Source organism: Choloepus didactylus, chromosome 14, assembly GCF_015220235.1.
Source record: "Choloepus didactylus isolate mChoDid1 chromosome 14, mChoDid1.pri, whole genome shotgun sequence".
NCBI lineage: Eukaryota > Metazoa > Chordata > Mammalia > Pilosa > Megalonychidae > Choloepus > Choloepus didactylus.
Genome location: NC_051320.1, coordinates 64,189,292 through 64,207,753, shown reverse-complemented (window position 1 = coordinate 64,207,753; position 18,462 = coordinate 64,189,292). Strand labels below are relative to the sequence as shown.

The following is an 18,462-nucleotide window of genomic DNA, read 5'->3' as shown; positions in this document are numbered from 1 at the left end:
CCTTTGCCCAGTTCTCCCCAGTGGTAACATTTTGCAAAATTACAATATGATATAACAATTAGGATACTGACATTGATTTGGTCAAGATACAGAGTGTTTCTATCACAAGGATCCCTCCTTTTATAGCCACACCCACTTCCGTCCTGTTCCCACTCCCTCCTTAACCCCTGGCAACCACTAATCTGTTCTCCAATCAAGAATGTTTTATAAATGGAGTTATACAGTACAAAACTTTGTGGGGAGGGGATTGGCTTTAAAAAAAAATTATTTTTACAAATGAACACTTCCCCTTCTCCCAATACCCCCTTCCCTCTATTCTGCTCTCTATCCCTGAGAATTTGCTATTTCTAGTTATCTCTTATAAGTGAAATCATACAATTTCTGTCCTTATGTGTTATGCTTATTTCACTAAGTATAATGTTTTCAAGGTTCTTGTGGCAGCATGTCTCCTAACTTTTTTTTTCTCATGGCAGAATAATATTCCATTGTGTATATGTACCACATTTTGTTTATTCATTTGTTGATGGACACTTGGGTTGTTTCCAGTGTGGCTACTGTTGATAATGCTGCTATAATCATCGGTGTACAAGTGTCTGTTTGTGACCCTGTTTTCACTGTCTTTGGTTATATACCTGGAGGCGGGATTGCGGCATAAAATTGTGATTCTACATTTAACTTTTTGAGGAACCATGACATCACTTTCTACAATGGCTGTACCATTTTATATGCCCACTAACAAATGCACATAATTAGAGTTCCAATTTCTCCATATCCTCTCCAACACTTATTTTCCTTTTTTTTTTTTTATAATAATAGCTGGGATTGGCTTTTTTTCACTGAGCATAATTCTCTGGAGATTCATCCAGATTGTCATGTGTATAGTTTGCTCCTTTTTATTGCTGAGTAGAATTTCTGGGAGTCATTTTGATGTCTACTTCTTTTAGCCTCCACATCCAATCCAGGAGCAAGGTCTGTCAGTTTTAGCTCCACAAGCATATCTTAAGTCTTGTCTCTTACACGTACCTGCATTAATAAACTTGTCCAAACTGTCATCAACATTATTTCGCTTGTTTTCTGTCTATAAACCTACCCTCACCTTTATTTAACAAACGCTTACAAAAGGATTCTACATGCCAATATTAGCTCAGATATTCCTCCTTATGCATAACTTCTGGAGGGCAGAGTTCTCATTATCTTGTTCTTTACTGCATCCCAGAGCAATACATCACCTCTGCAATCAGTTCTGGGTTTTCAATATTTATAAACAGAAAGGATTACAGGCCACTAATTGGTAAATCTTAGGCCAATAAGAAGAAGATACCGACAAACCAGCAAACAGGAAAAACGACGCCCGCCGCTGGTGCCCCTTCCCGGAGTCAGCCAAAGGAAGCAAGGACCTATGCGCACGCGCTACCCTTCTCTGCGCGCGCCAGGCTTAACCACGCCCCCTTTCCGCCGAGAGTTTAATAACCGTACATGCGCAGTGCAGAATCTGTCCGCTTGTCGGCGTTTTCAATAAAGTTCTGGTGAACACAGACTCTTCTTTTCCTTGACAAGATGGCGGAGTACGACTTGACTACACGCATCGCTCACTTTTTGGATCGGCATCTGGTCTTTCCGCTGCTTGAGTTTCTTTCCGTAAAGGAGGTGAGGGGGGCTTTGGGCGGGAGGAAGGCTTGGGAGCGGTGGGGTGCCGCACAAGACCGAAAAGCGGTGGCTGTCGCCTTAGGCCTGACACACGTGTGAAGAGGCCGCGAGTTTGGCCCCTGGCGGGACAGTGAGGATCCACGGGTAGCTTAGCCTTATCCCAGTTGATTAGCACGGTCAAATTCGGCGGTGGGTAAGAGTGAGGGGTCAGTGTGAAATTCAGGGGGAGGAAGAGGTCTTTGCATCGCTTCCCGATCAGTTCCTCTCGGATGTTGACGCTTTGATAGCTAAACTATAACGTTAGAACTTTGCTCCAGGTTGGTGTCTGAAAGCAAATTAGAATGTTAGAGCTTTTATTTTCTTTCTGGAACCGTGGGAGGGGTGGTCTCGGTTTTGTGCTTTTGCTTGCCCGATCGTGTGGAATATTTTTCTTGACCTTAAATGAAGTGTCTAGCACTTTTCTTTCAGTGAAGTTGTGGGTTTTTTGCGTGGAGTTTTCCCTGGTCTTTCGATAAGTAGCCATTTCCTAGAAGCGTAACATATTTCGTCGGATGGGGGAAGAGCACCACCACCCCAATAACAAAAACTTTTACTAATAGTTTGTTTTCTCCTGTGTAGATGTATGGACTTCCTCAAGTGATCTGAATTGGTAGTTAACTTCCACTTAGCCATTCAAGGTATCATGAATAAATATGGAGTTCTGGTACCCCATGTTAAGACATCACAACCCTAAAAGTCTTGATTTAGTTATAACTTGAGTTTATTGGGAAGATGGTTGCATTTTAATAATTATAATGAAATAATAAGCTGTCATGAGGGGATTAGAAATTTGGCCGAAAAATAAATGAATTCTATTTTGGAAGCAGATTATGACATAAGTCTACTTAAGGGATTGAATTTGGGGGTTGTCCCAACAGCTATAAAACAGAAAATTTCTATAAATAAGCATTAAATTGTTTTAATAACTTTTCAAAGTTTCTGGGTAGTTGTGCTATAATCCTCAAATTCATATAAACCTTGTATAAACACATGTAGCCAACTCAAAAGTTGGGGATGTTAGAGAAGAGCAAAGTTAATTTCAATAATCATCCAAGAATGGCTTGCCATATAAAGCTTTGTCTTTAAAGATATATTTTTATGTTAGTTTTTCTTTACGTAGGATGTATTTAACTCCTATATTTTAGAGTTCCAATAAAAAAGACTAGTCTGCCTTTTACTTTCCTGGATAAGTGAGGATAATTCACTGAAGATCAAGGAAGAAAGAAATGCCCTATTTTGAAATTCTTTACCAGCTACTTGTAAAAATGCCCTTAAACCAGCTGAACTTCATATTTTTGAAATGTGCTCTTTACTCTTGTTTCAAGGTAGACAGAAGAAAAGGAGGCATATGTAAATGTAGATTAGTCTTTATAATAGGGAAAACCAAAACAGTGAACAGCAGCTGAAAATCAATGGGAAGTAACCTGCCTGCCTGAAGAGAATGTTGGTGAGATGACTGTAGTAGTACATCAATAAGAAGATAGATGCTGGAGTATTTATCTAGTGATTGATTGCTAAGTAGTGGGCCACCATGGAATTTTGAGAAATCAAACATAAAACCCAGACCTGTCACCACTAAGAATAATGCAAGGAGATGTCTATCATATTACCAGGCAGAAAGTAGCAAATGTATCAGAGAGGTTCTGGCAGAGTGCCATGAACATTGAGGCAATATCTTCACTGGGCAAAAAGGACTTTGAGAAGGAGAGACTTTGCATCTTAAAGCCTAGATACTTAGGACATAGTGACCCTGATCTTGATATATTGAGGGTATTGCAATGAGAAGAAAACAAATTTGATATATTTATAGTGTATTGGAGAATATAAGCTGCATGAAAGTAAAGACTTGTTTTGTTCTCTGCTGTGGTGAAAGTGTCTAGCACATAGCCTTTTTTTTTAATTAGAGAAGTTGTAGGTTTATAGAATAGTCATGCATAAAATGCATAAAATACAGAGTTCCCACATACCTATTATTACCACCTTGCATTAGTGTGGTATATTTGTTACAATTCATGAAAGAACATTTTTATAATTGTGCTATTAACTATAGTCCATCATTTACAATAGGGTTCACTGTGATGTACAGTCCTGTTTGTTTTTTAATTTTTAATCTAGTAACATATACAACCTAAAATTTCCTGTTTAAACAACATTCACATATATAATTTAGTGCTGTTAATTACTGGTGCAGACTTTTAATGACTATTTAATAAATAAGTGAATGAATACATATTGGTGTCTTACTGTAGTTGGTTCTCTTGTGAAGTGGAGGCCAAGCACAGTGTGGGTGCTAGATTCAGACCTCAGCATTCTGACTGCCACTTAATACCTCTGTACACTTAAAGGCAAGTTCCTTCCCTCAAAGCCTATTTCTAATGCATAAAATTTAATTTTTAGAAATATTTCATGGCCTAAAGCATATAAAGCTCTTCTGAGATAAGTATTCCCAAATGTTTGCTGTTAGGAGTCTAGACAATGCTGTATGAGAGAGGAGTGGGGCAGCTGATTGGGGTTTTGAGGAATGAGGTAAAGACTGGAAATAGTGGCTGAGGAAACTGACCAGAGACAAGTACAAGGATTGGTAAGTGTGGAGGGCCCAACTGAGATTGGAAACCATACATTTATAGAGACAATGCTGGTAGTCCTTAGAACCTTGATTAGGGGGAGCAGTCCTATAGAAATGCTTTTAGACTTGTAGAGAAACGTTATCTAGATGTTAATGAAAAGGATCAGCAGTGAAAAGCAGAAATGTGATTGAGTAACATAATTTGCTAAATTTGAAACATTTTCTTGTTGAAAATCAGTTACAGTGCTTAAGAGAAAAATCTTTGAAATGCTAAAAAAGATATCCAAACTAAAGTAGAAAGTGACACCGAATAGGGTGATAGAAAAATTGTAAAGGGTAGAGGGCATCTTGAGGGTGATAGAGCATTTTAGTGGTGCTGATGGAAGAGGTAATGAATTTAAATTGGAAGTCTTGGAGAAGAGGTACTGGATGCAAGTTGTTATAATTTGGGGGGGGGGGTAAAGGAATTTTAGGGTTTGAATTTTTAAAGAATGTAGGTATAGATGCTAGATTTCTTGAGGAGAGCAGCAGAAGAGATGGCAAAAGAAGATTCTTAATCTGTTAAAAAGTACAAACCATATTCAAGAAGTTTGACCAGAGTTTGTCAAACTAAAACCTGTGGGCCCTGCCCTTGGATGCCATGACAGCAAATAGTTTTTAACAGATGAATATTTGCCATCAATTTGATGATAGAGAGCACTAACTTTGCACCCTGCTGAAGTGAACTGTTAGACCCCCAAAAAAGAATTCTTTTCTCCTCATTAGCAGATTGGTATTATAAAAAATTGAATTCCGTTAATTGCTTTATTTTGCATTTCAAAAATAATATTATTGTGGAAATTCTTCTTTCTTGTGCTGTAAGTACCTACATATACCTCATTTTCACTTCTAAAATATTTACAGAATAAGTGGGCTGACCCCTGTGATAGACGAGGCAGCATTGAGAGATGCCAGTGTAGATTTAAGAGACCATGTCAAAGCTGCAGTGGAGAGAGACCAGACAGTTGCAAATTAAAAGCTATTAATAGGATGGTGAGGAAGGGTGACATGCTAGGAAAAGGATGTTCTCACCTAAGATTTTCGTTTTTATAGGGCAAACAAAAAGGAAGTTTCTGTATTTATAGGTAAACTTGTTTTATATCAAGTATAGCATACATATAGAAAAGTACACAAATGACTTTTCAAAATGAACACACTCAAAATGTGACCACCACACAGATAAATTAGTAAAACATTACTAACAGCCTAAACGCTTTCCTTCTGATCCTCTCGGTCATTACTCAGACCTCCCAAAGGTAAGCTCTAGGTCTCACTGTAGAGTTTTACTCACTTTGATTTTCTATAATGGAGATAAGCATGCTTCATCATATGCTATTTTGTATGACTTCTTTCACTCAGCATTGTGTAAGTGATCCAAATTGTGAGGATAGCAGTCCTTGGTTTTCAGTGCTGAATGTTATTCCATTGTATGAAAATACCAGTTTTTTATGCATTCTAACGATACACTTGACTATTACAAATAGTGTTGCTGTGAACACTTTTGGAAATGTCCTTTGATGATGTGTACTCATTTCTGTTAGGTATCTAGGAACAGAATTGCTGGCTCAAAAAGCATGTTTAGCTTTAGGAGATAAAAACAGTTTTTCTAAGTGACTGTACTGCCAGCAGAGGATGAGTGTTCCAGTTATTCTAAATCCATACCAACACTTGGTATAGTCAGGTTTTTTTTTTTTTTTCAGTTGTGTGGTTTTAATTTGTATTTCCTTGATAATTAATGAGGATATTTTCATATGTTTTTTTGTTTTTTAAATTAAAACTCGCCTTTAAATTTGGATTGTGTGTTTTTCCTTTTATTTGGAGCAATTCTTTATTTTGAAAGGTTCAGTTTTGATCTATGACTGTGCCGTTTGATCACCTTCATCTTTTTTTCTCATAGTTAGTGACATATTTTGGCATCTCCCTGGATTTTTCTTTCCTTGGCAAAGTCAATTTCAGTACAGAACTCTTTTCTTCTGCCTGTACTGTGATTCAAATTATGTTTCTTAAACTTTTTGCAAAGCAAAAACCTGGTATGACATAAGTGACTTACAAAATTGTTTCTAGTTTTGTATCAGGAGTGAAGATGAGGGGAAGCATTATGAGGGATTGTAACTATTTAATGAAAGGAAATTTGTGGGAGTAAAGAAGAGACAACTGGAGGAGAGATGGGCAGGCATCACATGGATATGAGAGATACTAAGATGGTAAACAATTTAAGAGTTGATTCCTAGTTTCTTGGATTGGAAAGGAAATAGCTGTATGTGCTGTGCAATGAAAACGGTGTTTTTGTTTTTTTTCCTTCCTTATTTGTTTGTTTATGTGTAGCCTTGTTCTAGAAAGCATAGAAGACGGTTTATAGGGACACAAAATAATATAAATAATATAATACAATTTAGATAATATAAAATAAGGATATAAATTAGAAGTAGGTGGGAATCGTTTTCGCTTTATAATGTGCAATTGCTTTCATTTTAAAATTTGTAAGTAAGTAATATATTATTCTTGTCATATTCTTATTTCAGGTGAACTTATCTTAGAATTAATAAGTTTATTTGGGAAACTTCAATATATTCATTAGAAAGTAATTTTTTTGTTGCAGATATATAATGAAAAAGAATTACTACAAGGGAAACTGGATCTTCTTAGTGATACCAACATGGTAGACTTTGCTATGGATGTATACAAAAACCTTTATTCTGATGATATTCCTCATGGTAAGTTTTGTCATTAGAATTGAAGATTATCTTATAAACTGAGGATGTGTATTAAAGTTTTATGATTTATTATAAAAGCTTTAGCCAGAGTGTTAATTATTACTTGAATGATTTAAAAGTTTTTTGGATGAAAGGAAATATGACAGCTATAGGTCTTGTAAAGTATATTTTCTCCCCATAAAAGACCTGAAGCTACTTTAAAACATTGTAATCAAATACCTTCAATTCTTATGATCATAGTTTGTATTCTCAATGTTGTGCGTACAATTTAGATAGTTTTTTTAGGATTATCTGAGAATGTTGCAAATTCTTGGTTGCTGACTTACTCATTTAGCAATTTGTTTGCCTTAGAAATTTTCTTCTTTATCTTGAAGCATCTAGTATAGCCATAGTTCTCAAAATGTGGTTCCCGGGACAAGCATCATCAGCTCACCTGGCAGAGCTTGTTAGAAATTCAACTTGGGCCACACCTCAGATCTATTTAATCAGAAACTATTTGGTGAGGCCCAGCACTCAGTTGTAGAACTACTGTGGTATATTTCCAAACTTTTGTTTTCTGTGGTAGTATATGGTCTTTAAAAAAATAATAATAATAAGTGGTCTCATAAGCTTGAGAAATACTATAGCACTTCTTATATGCACATAGCCTTTAAAAGGTTCTAAGAACTCCGGCAGTAGAGAAATTTTTACTTTTTTTAATGGACATTTCTCCAAGAGGATCATAGACCCCCTACTGTGTTTTCTTGTATATGCTTTATAATACATATAATTATACAGAAATAATTATGTTACCATAATGATCTTTGCTTACAATACAGTTCCCTGCAATAACAGTTGCTCTTCTTGAATGTATTTTTAAATCTTTAAATTTAGTTCATGATGAGAAAAGTAGATGCAAAAATAAACCATTATTAAAGTCATGAATATAAAGAAGTTCTTGGATGATCACTACAAATGTAAAAAAAAAATAATAGAGGGGTATATGGGAAAAAAACATAGCTGTTACAAACTGGACTAAAGGTAATGGTAATATTTTAATATTCTTTCATCAACAGTAACAAATATGCTACACCAATACTATGGGTCAACAATAGGGGGTGATGAGTGGGGGAGGATTTGGGTTTTATTATTTTATTATTTCTGTTCTGGAATAAAGAAAATGTTCTAAAATTGATCTTGGGGATGTATGTACAACTATGTGATGATACTGTGAGCCAGTGATTGTATACTTCGGATGCTTCGTGTGGTGTATGAATATATCTCAATAAAATTGGGGGGAAAAAAAAGTAAACTTAGTTTCTTGGTGAAACCTTAATCTAAAACATGTTAGCCGGGCCAGATTATGTGCAGGTTTTCTCTGAGTCTTCATGATATAGTAAAAAGAGATTGTAGAATTGGGTTTGAGAGATTCGTAGGGAAAAGAAGAGGTTACACACTGGGTTTAAATTCCACACAACCTAGCTGAATACCAGTTGTAATAATATGTACACCCCCTTGGCCCTCATTTCTCATCTTTTAACACTGAAATAATATTCATCTTCAAGATTTAAACCTGAAGTGTAGAATTAAATGATAATTTCCTACCCTCTTTCATCCCCCAACCTCCAGACTGTATATTTCCCATTTTTCCTTAAGAGTAGGAAAAGGATTTCCTCTTTGCAATTCTAGAAGGAAGAAATTGTGGATCTGGGGAAGTCACAGGTTCCTGGTACGAATATGTTGGGGTAAATAAATACATGTACAATCTAAATAAACTTAAAATTTCCAGAGATGTCGTCTTGGTGAACAGTATAATTTAACTTTCCTCAACATTATAGTACTGCTTTGCATTTTTATTTAGCTTTGAGAGAAAAAAGAACCACGGTTGTTGCACAGCTGAAACAGCTTCAGGCAGAAACAGAACCAATTGTGAAGATGTTTGAAGATCCAGAAACTACAAGGCAAATGCAGTCAACCAGGTAACCTCTCCTTGACTTGAATTCTAAAAATCCTCTTTCCTGGATTAATACAAATGTTAATTCAAACTTTAGTATTCTGTAGTAAAAGTTCATAGCTTAAATTATAGGTTTATCAGTTTCTCTGTTTTCATCTATGCTTATTGTGTAGTGGCCAGTATTCCTCAATACAAATGTTAATACTGAAATTTTTTTTTAACTTCTTCACCGGCTACTCACACCTGATTAACTTGATTGTGCTAGGGCAGTTGCCTGCCAGGGAACATTTGGCAGTCTCTGGAGATATTTTTAGTTGTCACAACTGGAGGGATACTGATGGCATCTAGTAAAGAGGCCAGGCATGCTGCCAAAACATTCTGCAGTGCACAGGACAACCCCTTCACCCTCCCAAAAAAGAACTGTCTGAACCAGTAGTGGTGAGGTTGAGAAACCCTGTGCTATGACAATAACGAGAGCTCTGTTGCTCACTCTAAGGGAAACCTCAGCTCACTTTATCACTTTGCTACATTCTTTCATATCCTTCCATCCTTGATACCCAGCCCAGGAAAGATAATGGGGAATTGTTAAGGTTGTTTTATTCGTAACTTCCCTTTAGGTAGAAATAGATTTGTTGTTTGGTTTCCAAAGAAAGCATGTTGCCTTAATCTGACTTAATACATATTTTCTAATCCAAACCCTTTGGGTTATTAGAAATGCTTAAAAATAAAATCTACTAAAATTGAATATTGCCATTATAATAAATCTTTTGCTACCGATACATTCTCTTCAGGAATTTCTGAAGATTTTGTCATGTAGTAGTTTTAGTTTCTATGATATGTACTTTTTAGAGATACCAGCTTTAAACTTTCATTTATGAATTGGGAAAGTGATACCAAATATTTTTAGAAAAGCAGCAAATACTGCATGATTACTATACCATACTGTCCTGTACTATACTAAACTACTCATATATATGTATATATATGCACACACACACATATGCATGTAAATGTACACATGTAAACACGTGTGTATGTGTTTGTGCCTGTATATATTGTACTGTACTACTTGTATACCCTTTTACCTCCCATGTAAGTGTCCACAAAGGACAGCTGAAGTAATCTAGGTGTTTGAGAACAACAGAGAGTTTAGAATGCTGTGGTCTAGATATTTACAGACTAACAAGTAATAGAATTAGAATAGGAATAAGATGAGTATAGATATGCTTGCCGAATATTAGAAAGGGAGGACTTGTGGCTTGATAGGCACTACATTGGGGATAAAGAAAAAGATGGAATTGTGGGTTATAAATTCGTGATTTAATTAAACTGATAAACTGTCTACAAAGTAATACCTCTGCCCACTTATTTGCCCATTTTTAAATTTTATTAAACATATGGTATTATACTTCTTATGCTTTCACAGATATGCCTAATCATCAGGACAGTGATTATATACCTAAGAGGTGTAAGGAAGTAACTAAAAGTGATTCACCATGATCCATAGCAAGTGTCAAGTTTCTTTGACATCTCTTTATGATTTAAATTTCATGCACATTTAGATTTAGTATTATAATATTCTCATGTTAATTTTAGTAATAATATTTCTCCTTATCCTTAAATCTTCAATAATTATGCTCCAGAAAGACATGCCATAGCATATTCCTTCTTGTGAGAAGCTTAAGAAAATGTTTTCATTTTTGAAAATGCCCAGAAGGTGGGCAGCTCTCCCCATCTATCACTTGTCACTTGGTATCTCTGTCATCACTTTGTCGTCTTCACCAGCCTATCCCCATCTAAAGATATGAAAAGCTAATTTAAGAAAGGTTAAATTGGGTTATTTGGCATTTTTGTATATATGATGATATATAGGGCATAGAGCATAGATATCATGTAAGCTAGTCGTGATTTATTAATCTTGTAAATTTGCCAAATCGCTCTCGTTGTGAAAAGTATTAACAGATTGGGGAGGAAGACAAGATTTGTATATATGATTAATTCCTGCTTATTTCTATCCTACATATATTTCGGTCTATAGTAAAAGTATAATCTGTCAGAAACAAAACCTCAGAGAGCAGATACTATTCCCAGTGGGTTACCACCTAAGTAGGCTACTGACCTCACCATAAAAATTGTCAGAAGCTTCTAACAGTTACTATTCTAGCTTTACTTCCCCCAAACTTCTCAAGTCCTTACTTTAGATGATATAGTGAAATAAAGCATATGATTTCCAATTAGGGTTAGGGAAATCTGGAAGTGTATTCTAAAGTTTGCATTTCCCCTTGTGTTCCTATTTTTTATGTTTAAATGCTCTGTTTATTTTATTCTGAAGGTCTTTATTTCTTTCTAATGTTTAAATATTAAGATATTTAAAGTGGCTTTAGGTGGGGAATAACTTAGAAGTTGGTGAGACTTATTAAAAGAAGTAAGCTTGTTTTGTTTTCTGTGCCTATAAAATATAATAATTTTTGTTTGTTTTTTTATTGTTAAGGGATGGTCGGATGCTGTTTGACTACCTGGCAGACAAGCATGGTGTAAGTGTTTTTTAAACTGTTCTAAAAGTTTTCATGTCATAAGGCTAATTTAGGACTAGTTCTCTGTAAGTAGGTTTATGGCTTGATAAAGTTATTACTACGTATAAAATATGGGGTATGTTCTTGAACCTTTAAAATTTTAAAATTCTTGCTGTTTCTGATTGGACAATATATATTTATACTCACCTTTAGATTACATAAATTCTCAAAGCTTTTTTTTATTTTTCTAGAAAAATCATATAATACCATTTTATATTGGTGCCACAGCAAGGTAGGTTTTGCAGTAAAGACAATAAATTTTACTTAGAAATGCTTTGAGCAATAGAATTAATACTCTGGCTACCTTGTAGAATACAGTGGCTCTTGGCATTATCAAGACCTTTTTAAATTCCCAGATTCATAATGATGGAAATGTAGTTACATGCTCTTTCCTAGCCATCTCCCAATCTCATTTCCCTTGTGTTAATTTACTTTGTGAGACTTTTCATTAAATTGCTTTTCTTTCAAGTTTTCTCTCATTTAATTACTGAAACAAGAGACTTGCTGACCACTGTGAATATTGCCCTTGCTTGTTTCCATATAGAAGGTTTGATAGATGTATTGATGTTCTAGTTCTGAGCCATTCTCTTAGTTTTCTTCACTTTGTTTGCTGTCATTGTTGGTGTTATTTTGGGACCAGTTTTCAGAGAGAACAGAGGTTGACTGTACATGTCATTTGTACAGAACCACCAAATCTTACAGGGATACATATGCTTGGTATTTGGTTAAGTTTAGTCACCAGCTAAGGGACTCACACAGCAGATCTTCAGCTGCAATTCAAATTTTATCACAGTAAATTAGCCGTCATTACAATTCATAACTCTTTTGAAGTTGAAACTGTAAATGCTAAATTCCTAATGGATGTTTTAAGGGTCAAGTGGTTAATTGGTCATGGTATTTATTTGGGTGGCAACTTTTGGGAGACAAAAAGAATTGACTTCTGGGGGTGATTTAAAGGATTAATTGGTTTTCATTTTAAAACTCAAACGTCTTAATTTTTCTCTTTAGTTTAGGCAGGAATATTTAGACACACTCTACAGGTATGCAAAATTCCAATATGAATGTGGGAATTACTCAGGAGCAGCAGAGTATCTTTACTTTTTTAGAGTGTTGGTAAGTACTTTTTTCTTTTTCCCTTTTGTAGGCTTCACTTGGTTCCCTTGGTCTATAGGATTGGGGTCTGTCCATTAAGTTTTCAACGTCTTTGGCAAAAGGAGGAAAAGATACCTCCTTAGCAAAAAAAGACAAATAGAAACCAGTCACTTTATATCAAGTCCTCAAAATTTGGAAGGAAATTTAACTCATCCTTGAAATTCAAAAGCAGGAGCCACTGATAGTGTTTTATGTATAACTGTATGATTTTAGTGTTAACAGAATTCTGTCAGGTAATAGATGTTAGTGTTATATAGCACAGTGAATGACACATTGAAGGTGCTCGATAAATATTTATTGAATAAATCCATTCCTAATTTTATTCAAGATTCTCTGATATATAAGAGATATATTAAGAGATTTTTATGCTTTTATATTAAAGTTTTCCCATTTACTTCTGCCCTCAGCTATTAGAATATGAAAGTCAGTGGTTTTTTTTTCATTTTGTAGGGGGTAGATTAATTTAAATAGTACTGTTATAGCAAAGGAAATAATTCCTAACTGTAAAGTAACCTGTATATCGCCTTCGTTTGTCTGTTTGTCAAATTTCTAGATTCTATGCTTTTGTTAAGGAAGAAGAGTTGTATGAATTCAGACAAAATATCAGGCCTTCAAATTGAAAGATTATTTTCTTTTTCTTTCTTTTTAGGTAATTATATTAGCAAGTGCCTTCTAAATTTATCAGAATGCCCTTGTTTTAACTAGACTCTCTTTGAGAAATTATAATTTGTTACTCACTTTGGATTAGTAAGCAAATATTTAAGTCTGATTTCTCTAGCTAATCATAGAAGTTCAGAAGAAAAGACTTCTTAAGACAGGGATTCTATATCTTATAACCTTGGAAGAGTTAGTTTCTTTGGCCTTTATTTTCTGGTGCTTATTTCTTCACTTTTAGCCCCACATGGCACAAAGAAAAGACTTATTTTATGGCTGCTGTCTTGATTGTTTTCTAGGAAATTACATTTTCCTTTTTGGGAGAAGGGAAGAGATTGGTTTATTGATTTAGATAATTTTTACCCCTAAAAAATTTCTCAGGCAACTTAATTTTTTAAACTATTTACCTTTCTTCTTTTGAAGAAATAAAAATTTTCAGTAAATTTCCAAATTTGATTTGAAAACATTTATTATTCTCTTGCTCCCATTTGTAAATGAGTTCTTAACTTACGGACTAGCTGTGGTTACCTTGCAAGTGCATTGAAGGTAATCAGTGATGCTAAACTTGTAGTGGCTTATCAGAAAATTCCATCAGTCTTACTTTGAATATTGTGAAGGATTTAGGGGAGCAAAAGTTGATTACTTTGGAAATGTAAACAGCTTAAACCAGGATTGTAAAATCAGAAGCCTGATATGATTACAGGTACATGAAAAGAGTTGGTTATTCATATCATTTGTTAATGCTGGGAGTGAATTTTGAGAATGAAGATTTAGTGTCATGTTAGAGTTTCAGCACAGTAAATTTATTGTTGCTGGTCAGTGAGTGAATGTGCCATTTTGCTAAGACTGGAAACTTAAGGTAACTGCTGGAAAGTCCAGATATTGAAACTCTTCTAGCATATCCAACCTTGAAAGCAAGTTGGTATGAAGAGCCAACTGTAATGACATGGAGCTGAGCCAGAGTAGTGTGCATGAACCTTTTGGGGATTAAAAAGCTTGCTGCACTGCTACAAAAAGCTTTTATCCTGACACGTATAACACATTCAACACATTCTAGTTTTAATAGCATCATTATGTTTATGTGGCTTGCTTTTATAATTAGTCTGAGAATTTCTGTGATAATTATATGTAAAGGCTTTAGGAGTTTTTAAGTTTACTTTTTTTTTTTTTTAAATAGGAAAATCAAAGTTAGTTCCTGGTTTTAAAACTGTCTGGGTTAGTTTTAACTTTCTGTTGCCCCTAACATAGTCTTGTGCTGAAACTCAAACCATAGTGTTATGACATTTTGGTTAAGTGATTTGAATATCATCTGAACGCAAAATTAATGTACAGTCAGTATATACTGATTGGGTAGTGCTTATAAGTTATGTGCATTTTTAATTCATTTTTATGTTTTTGTACCATTGTGTGCCACAAACATTTGAGGTAGGTGTTTTTTTTGCTTCCTATTAGCATATTGGCAGAGTTTAAGAAAGCTAAGTTTAAAAGAATATTTTACTTCTCTTTCTCTTGATTCACATAGGCACTACTGCAGAATCTAAATATTTACTTGAAATTTTGTTAATAGCAACGACAAAAATCCTGTTTTGGATTTGGGATGGAAACACGTCAATCTTTGACTTAGTACTTCTTTTCTTTTCCTTTTTTTTTTTTTTTTGCAGTAGGCTTTTTCATTTCTAAGTTCTTTTCTGGTGGTTGATTATTTTAAATCTATGGTTAGAGAAACATAAGCTATGAAAGAACTATTGTAACTATGATCCGAGATTAGAATTTGACTCTCCAAGTGACCTATTGTAGGTCAGTGTTGTATAAATTAAAGCTGTGTGACCCTAGAATCGACCTTTATTTTAAAAAGACTTGTGACTTTTAGAATACATTGAGAATTGTTTAGGTGCGCCCTGTTTGATTGTGAAACTTCTTCCTTTGATTTATGCTCTAAGAAATGAATTAATTTTTTTTGTACTTTCCAGTCTTGATAATCTTTTATTTCTTACTTAAACCTTACTGCACAGACCAGATCTTCCAGTATAATGTTGAATAGAAGTGGTGAGAGAAGATACCTTGTTCTTTTTTTGTTTGTTTTTGTTTTTCTTTGTTTTGTTTTGTTTTTATGCAATTTTATTGAGATATAATCACATAACATAACAATCCTTCAAAGTGTATAATCAAGTTGTTCATAGTTGTGCATTGATCACTGCAATCAATCTTTGAACATTTTCATTACTCCCAAAAAATGAAATAAAAATTAGAATAAAAAAGAATATCCAAAACATTCCATTCCCCTCCTCCCCCCATTGTTCATTTACTTCTTTTCCACACTCATTCATTTTTTTAAACTTTATCAAAAAATTAAAAAAAAAACAAATCATAAAAAAAACATTTCAAACAAGACCAAAACAAAGGAATAAGAAAAAACAACCTAAAATGACTACATTGCTTCCAACATGTTCCTACCCTACCTCAATAAAGTAGACAGACTATAACCCAACAAAGGAATACGGAAAACAAATAACTTAAAATAACTACAAGAAATGAATTAATTTAAAATTAAATGATAGAGCAGGTTCGTTGGGAATTTTAAAACATTTTTGAGAGACGTTAACAATGCTTGTTATTTTGATAAAATCTGCCCTCCGAGATACAACTCCTCACCTGTCCAGCAGCTGTTTGAAATAAAAGGAATGTTAAGATGTTAGGACTGTTGCTGATCACATTTTTCTAACTTTTTTACATTTAAGATTTAAAATGTCTCTACTGTGAAGTACATACTGTTGGTGTTAAAGGTAGTTTTCCTTGGGGCTTAAGCTAGCTTGAATAAAGATAACTTTTGGAGGGTTTAGGATCTTGACTGAAGTTTTAGGTCTAATGTACTCTGTTTGATGAAAGAGTGTAAAAGAAGTCTATTTCATATCAATTCTCAGATTCATAGTTTTCTACATTTTTATGTCTGAAATTGGAGTGTGTCTTAAAATTGTTGGCATCTTTGTAACAGTAACCTACTCTATTACATACTTGTAATTGGGTTCCTTCCCTTTCTTGTTTCACTTTTCCACCTCCCTACCAACGCCTCCTAGCGTCACCTCCCAAATAAACTACTTAATATTTTATATAAGATGGTGGCATCTTATGTTAATTGATTGTGATGTTTCTGTCTTTAAAAAGATAATAGGGTATCTAAAAATTGATGGCATCTTAGATTCAATAAAATATGTTTTTACTCAGATTTCCTCTCTTTGTAAAGATCAAACATTTTATCCTTTACAACAATAATTTTATGGATTTTTATAAATCAACTTTTAAATTTTGATGCGTTTTGGCAAATGTATTTATCTTTGTAACTACCACCTACTCAAAATAAAGAATATTTCTGCAAACCCAGAAAACCCCTTGTGCTCCTTTGTAGTTGTTCCCTTCCCCTGCTCCTGTGCTTCCCACTGATCTGCTTTCTGTCCCTATAGATGAATTTCACCTGATTTAGAATTTCATATAAATGGGATGATATAGAATGATTGCTTCTGTCTGGCTCATTTTGATTACCAGGTTTTTGAGATTCATTCACGTTGTGTTTATTAGAAGTTAGATTCTTTTTATAGCTGAGTAGTATTCCATTGTGTATATACTACAATTCGATGGGCATTTGATTGCTTCTAGTTTTGTCTGTTACAAATAAAGCTGTCAAGAGTATTCATAACAAGTTGTTTTGTAGACATATTTGCTGATAAAAATAAGAACCAGTGGTTGATTTGTTTCAAAACAGAATTCAGAAATTTAGTCTCTTTGTTAATTTGCCTTTTCTTAGAGTTTGCTAAATGTTATTCAGTTCATTTGATTTATTTTCTGCCATCAAAAGAATCTATAAATAGGCAGAGTCTGAATTAGATATAATTATGGTCCCATAAGTTTAGGGAACCTATAATATGCTATAAGCATTTTCATTTTTATCATCATTGTGATAATTTACATTATCAGATGAAGTTATAATCCCTTTATTATGTCATTCAATTCTTAAAACAACTGAGGTGGTTTATATAACTCTCCCCATTTGACAGATGAGGAAGCTAAAGCACAGATGGTTTACATTTTATATTGTATTTATATTAAGTGGTTATGCCAGAATATTTGGTGGTTGTATTTCCAATCCTGCCCATCCAGTTTTATTTAACTTTTAATTATAATATATACTGATTTATTTCAGGCATGCTACCTTGTAAGTGCTTCAGTGGAAATTAATTTCAACTTGGGTTGCAGAAGTATATTCTTCTCTCCAACACCTTCACTTGGCTTCTTCTGCTTTAGCACTTATGGTCAATACAGAATCATTCTACCTACTTCCATTGCCTTTTTCTGAAGAAGTCCTGCCTTACTCATTTTTGTTATTAGCTTGGTCCTTACAGGTGTTTTGGGTTTGTGACCTCCTTCCACCAGTGGAGAGAAGTGGGGATGGTCCTCAGTTCTCCTTTTTGTAGGTTAAGAGTATAGTATGAAATTTATAGCTCTCATAGCTCTGAAATCAAGTTGCCTGTGAAATCTGGATCTAGCAGTTACTTATTAGAAGTGTAATTTTGGGCAAGTTGCACTCTCCAGGCGTCATAGTTTCCCATCTATAAAATGAAGATAGAAAATTATATACCTTATAGGGTCTTTGTTAGAATTGTATGAGAAAACAAACTTTTATTGCTTGGTCTGTCATCCCTTGCCTAACTATTAATTGTTATTAACCAGTGGACCTGCTTTTTTCTCTCCTCACTCCATAACTTCTTCCATTTGTGTCATAGTTTGACATTTTTTTTTTTTAATTCTGAAAGTAATTTCTATTATATTTTAAAGGAAGTACAGTAGTCTTGATTTCCCTTAAGTCTCTGGTGGTTTTAGCAACAAATTTCCTTAGAATCTAATTCAGTTCCCAAAGTTTTAGACCTAAAATTTGTCTAGTTATGTATAAATTATCTGAACACTAAAATTAATTAGTGCTATTGTTGGCTGGTTTTAAGTTACCCTTATTTTTCTGACCTAGACTGGATATCAAAGACCTGAGTACTTTCAGTAAATTAAGTTAAATGATGTTTGAATCCGTTTAATCAAAGTGTGATCTAAAAAGGATTTATATAACTGGAGGAGGCAGAGAGCTACAGGTCTAGTAGGTTA

At 34.3% G+C, this 18,462-nt stretch overlaps 1 protein-coding gene across 1 annotated transcript in view; it reads left to right on the top strand.

Moving 5' to 3' along the window:
* Positions 1–1,498: 1,498 nt before the first annotated feature.
* The window catches only part of EIF3E (eukaryotic translation initiation factor 3 subunit E), a 57,538-nt gene continuing 40,574 nt past the window's right edge, over positions 1,499–18,462 (top strand). The window contains exons 1-5 of the mRNA XM_037802846.1: positions 1,499–1,647; positions 6,891–7,005; positions 8,846–8,963; positions 11,430–11,472; positions 12,520–12,624. Coding sequence (XP_037658774.1) covers positions 1,558–1,647; positions 6,891–7,005; positions 8,846–8,963; positions 11,430–11,472; positions 12,520–12,624 — 471 coding nt within the window. The 5' untranslated portion in view covers positions 1,499–1,557. The remainder of the gene's footprint in view (positions 1,648–6,890; positions 7,006–8,845; positions 8,964–11,429; positions 11,473–12,519; positions 12,625–18,462) is intronic.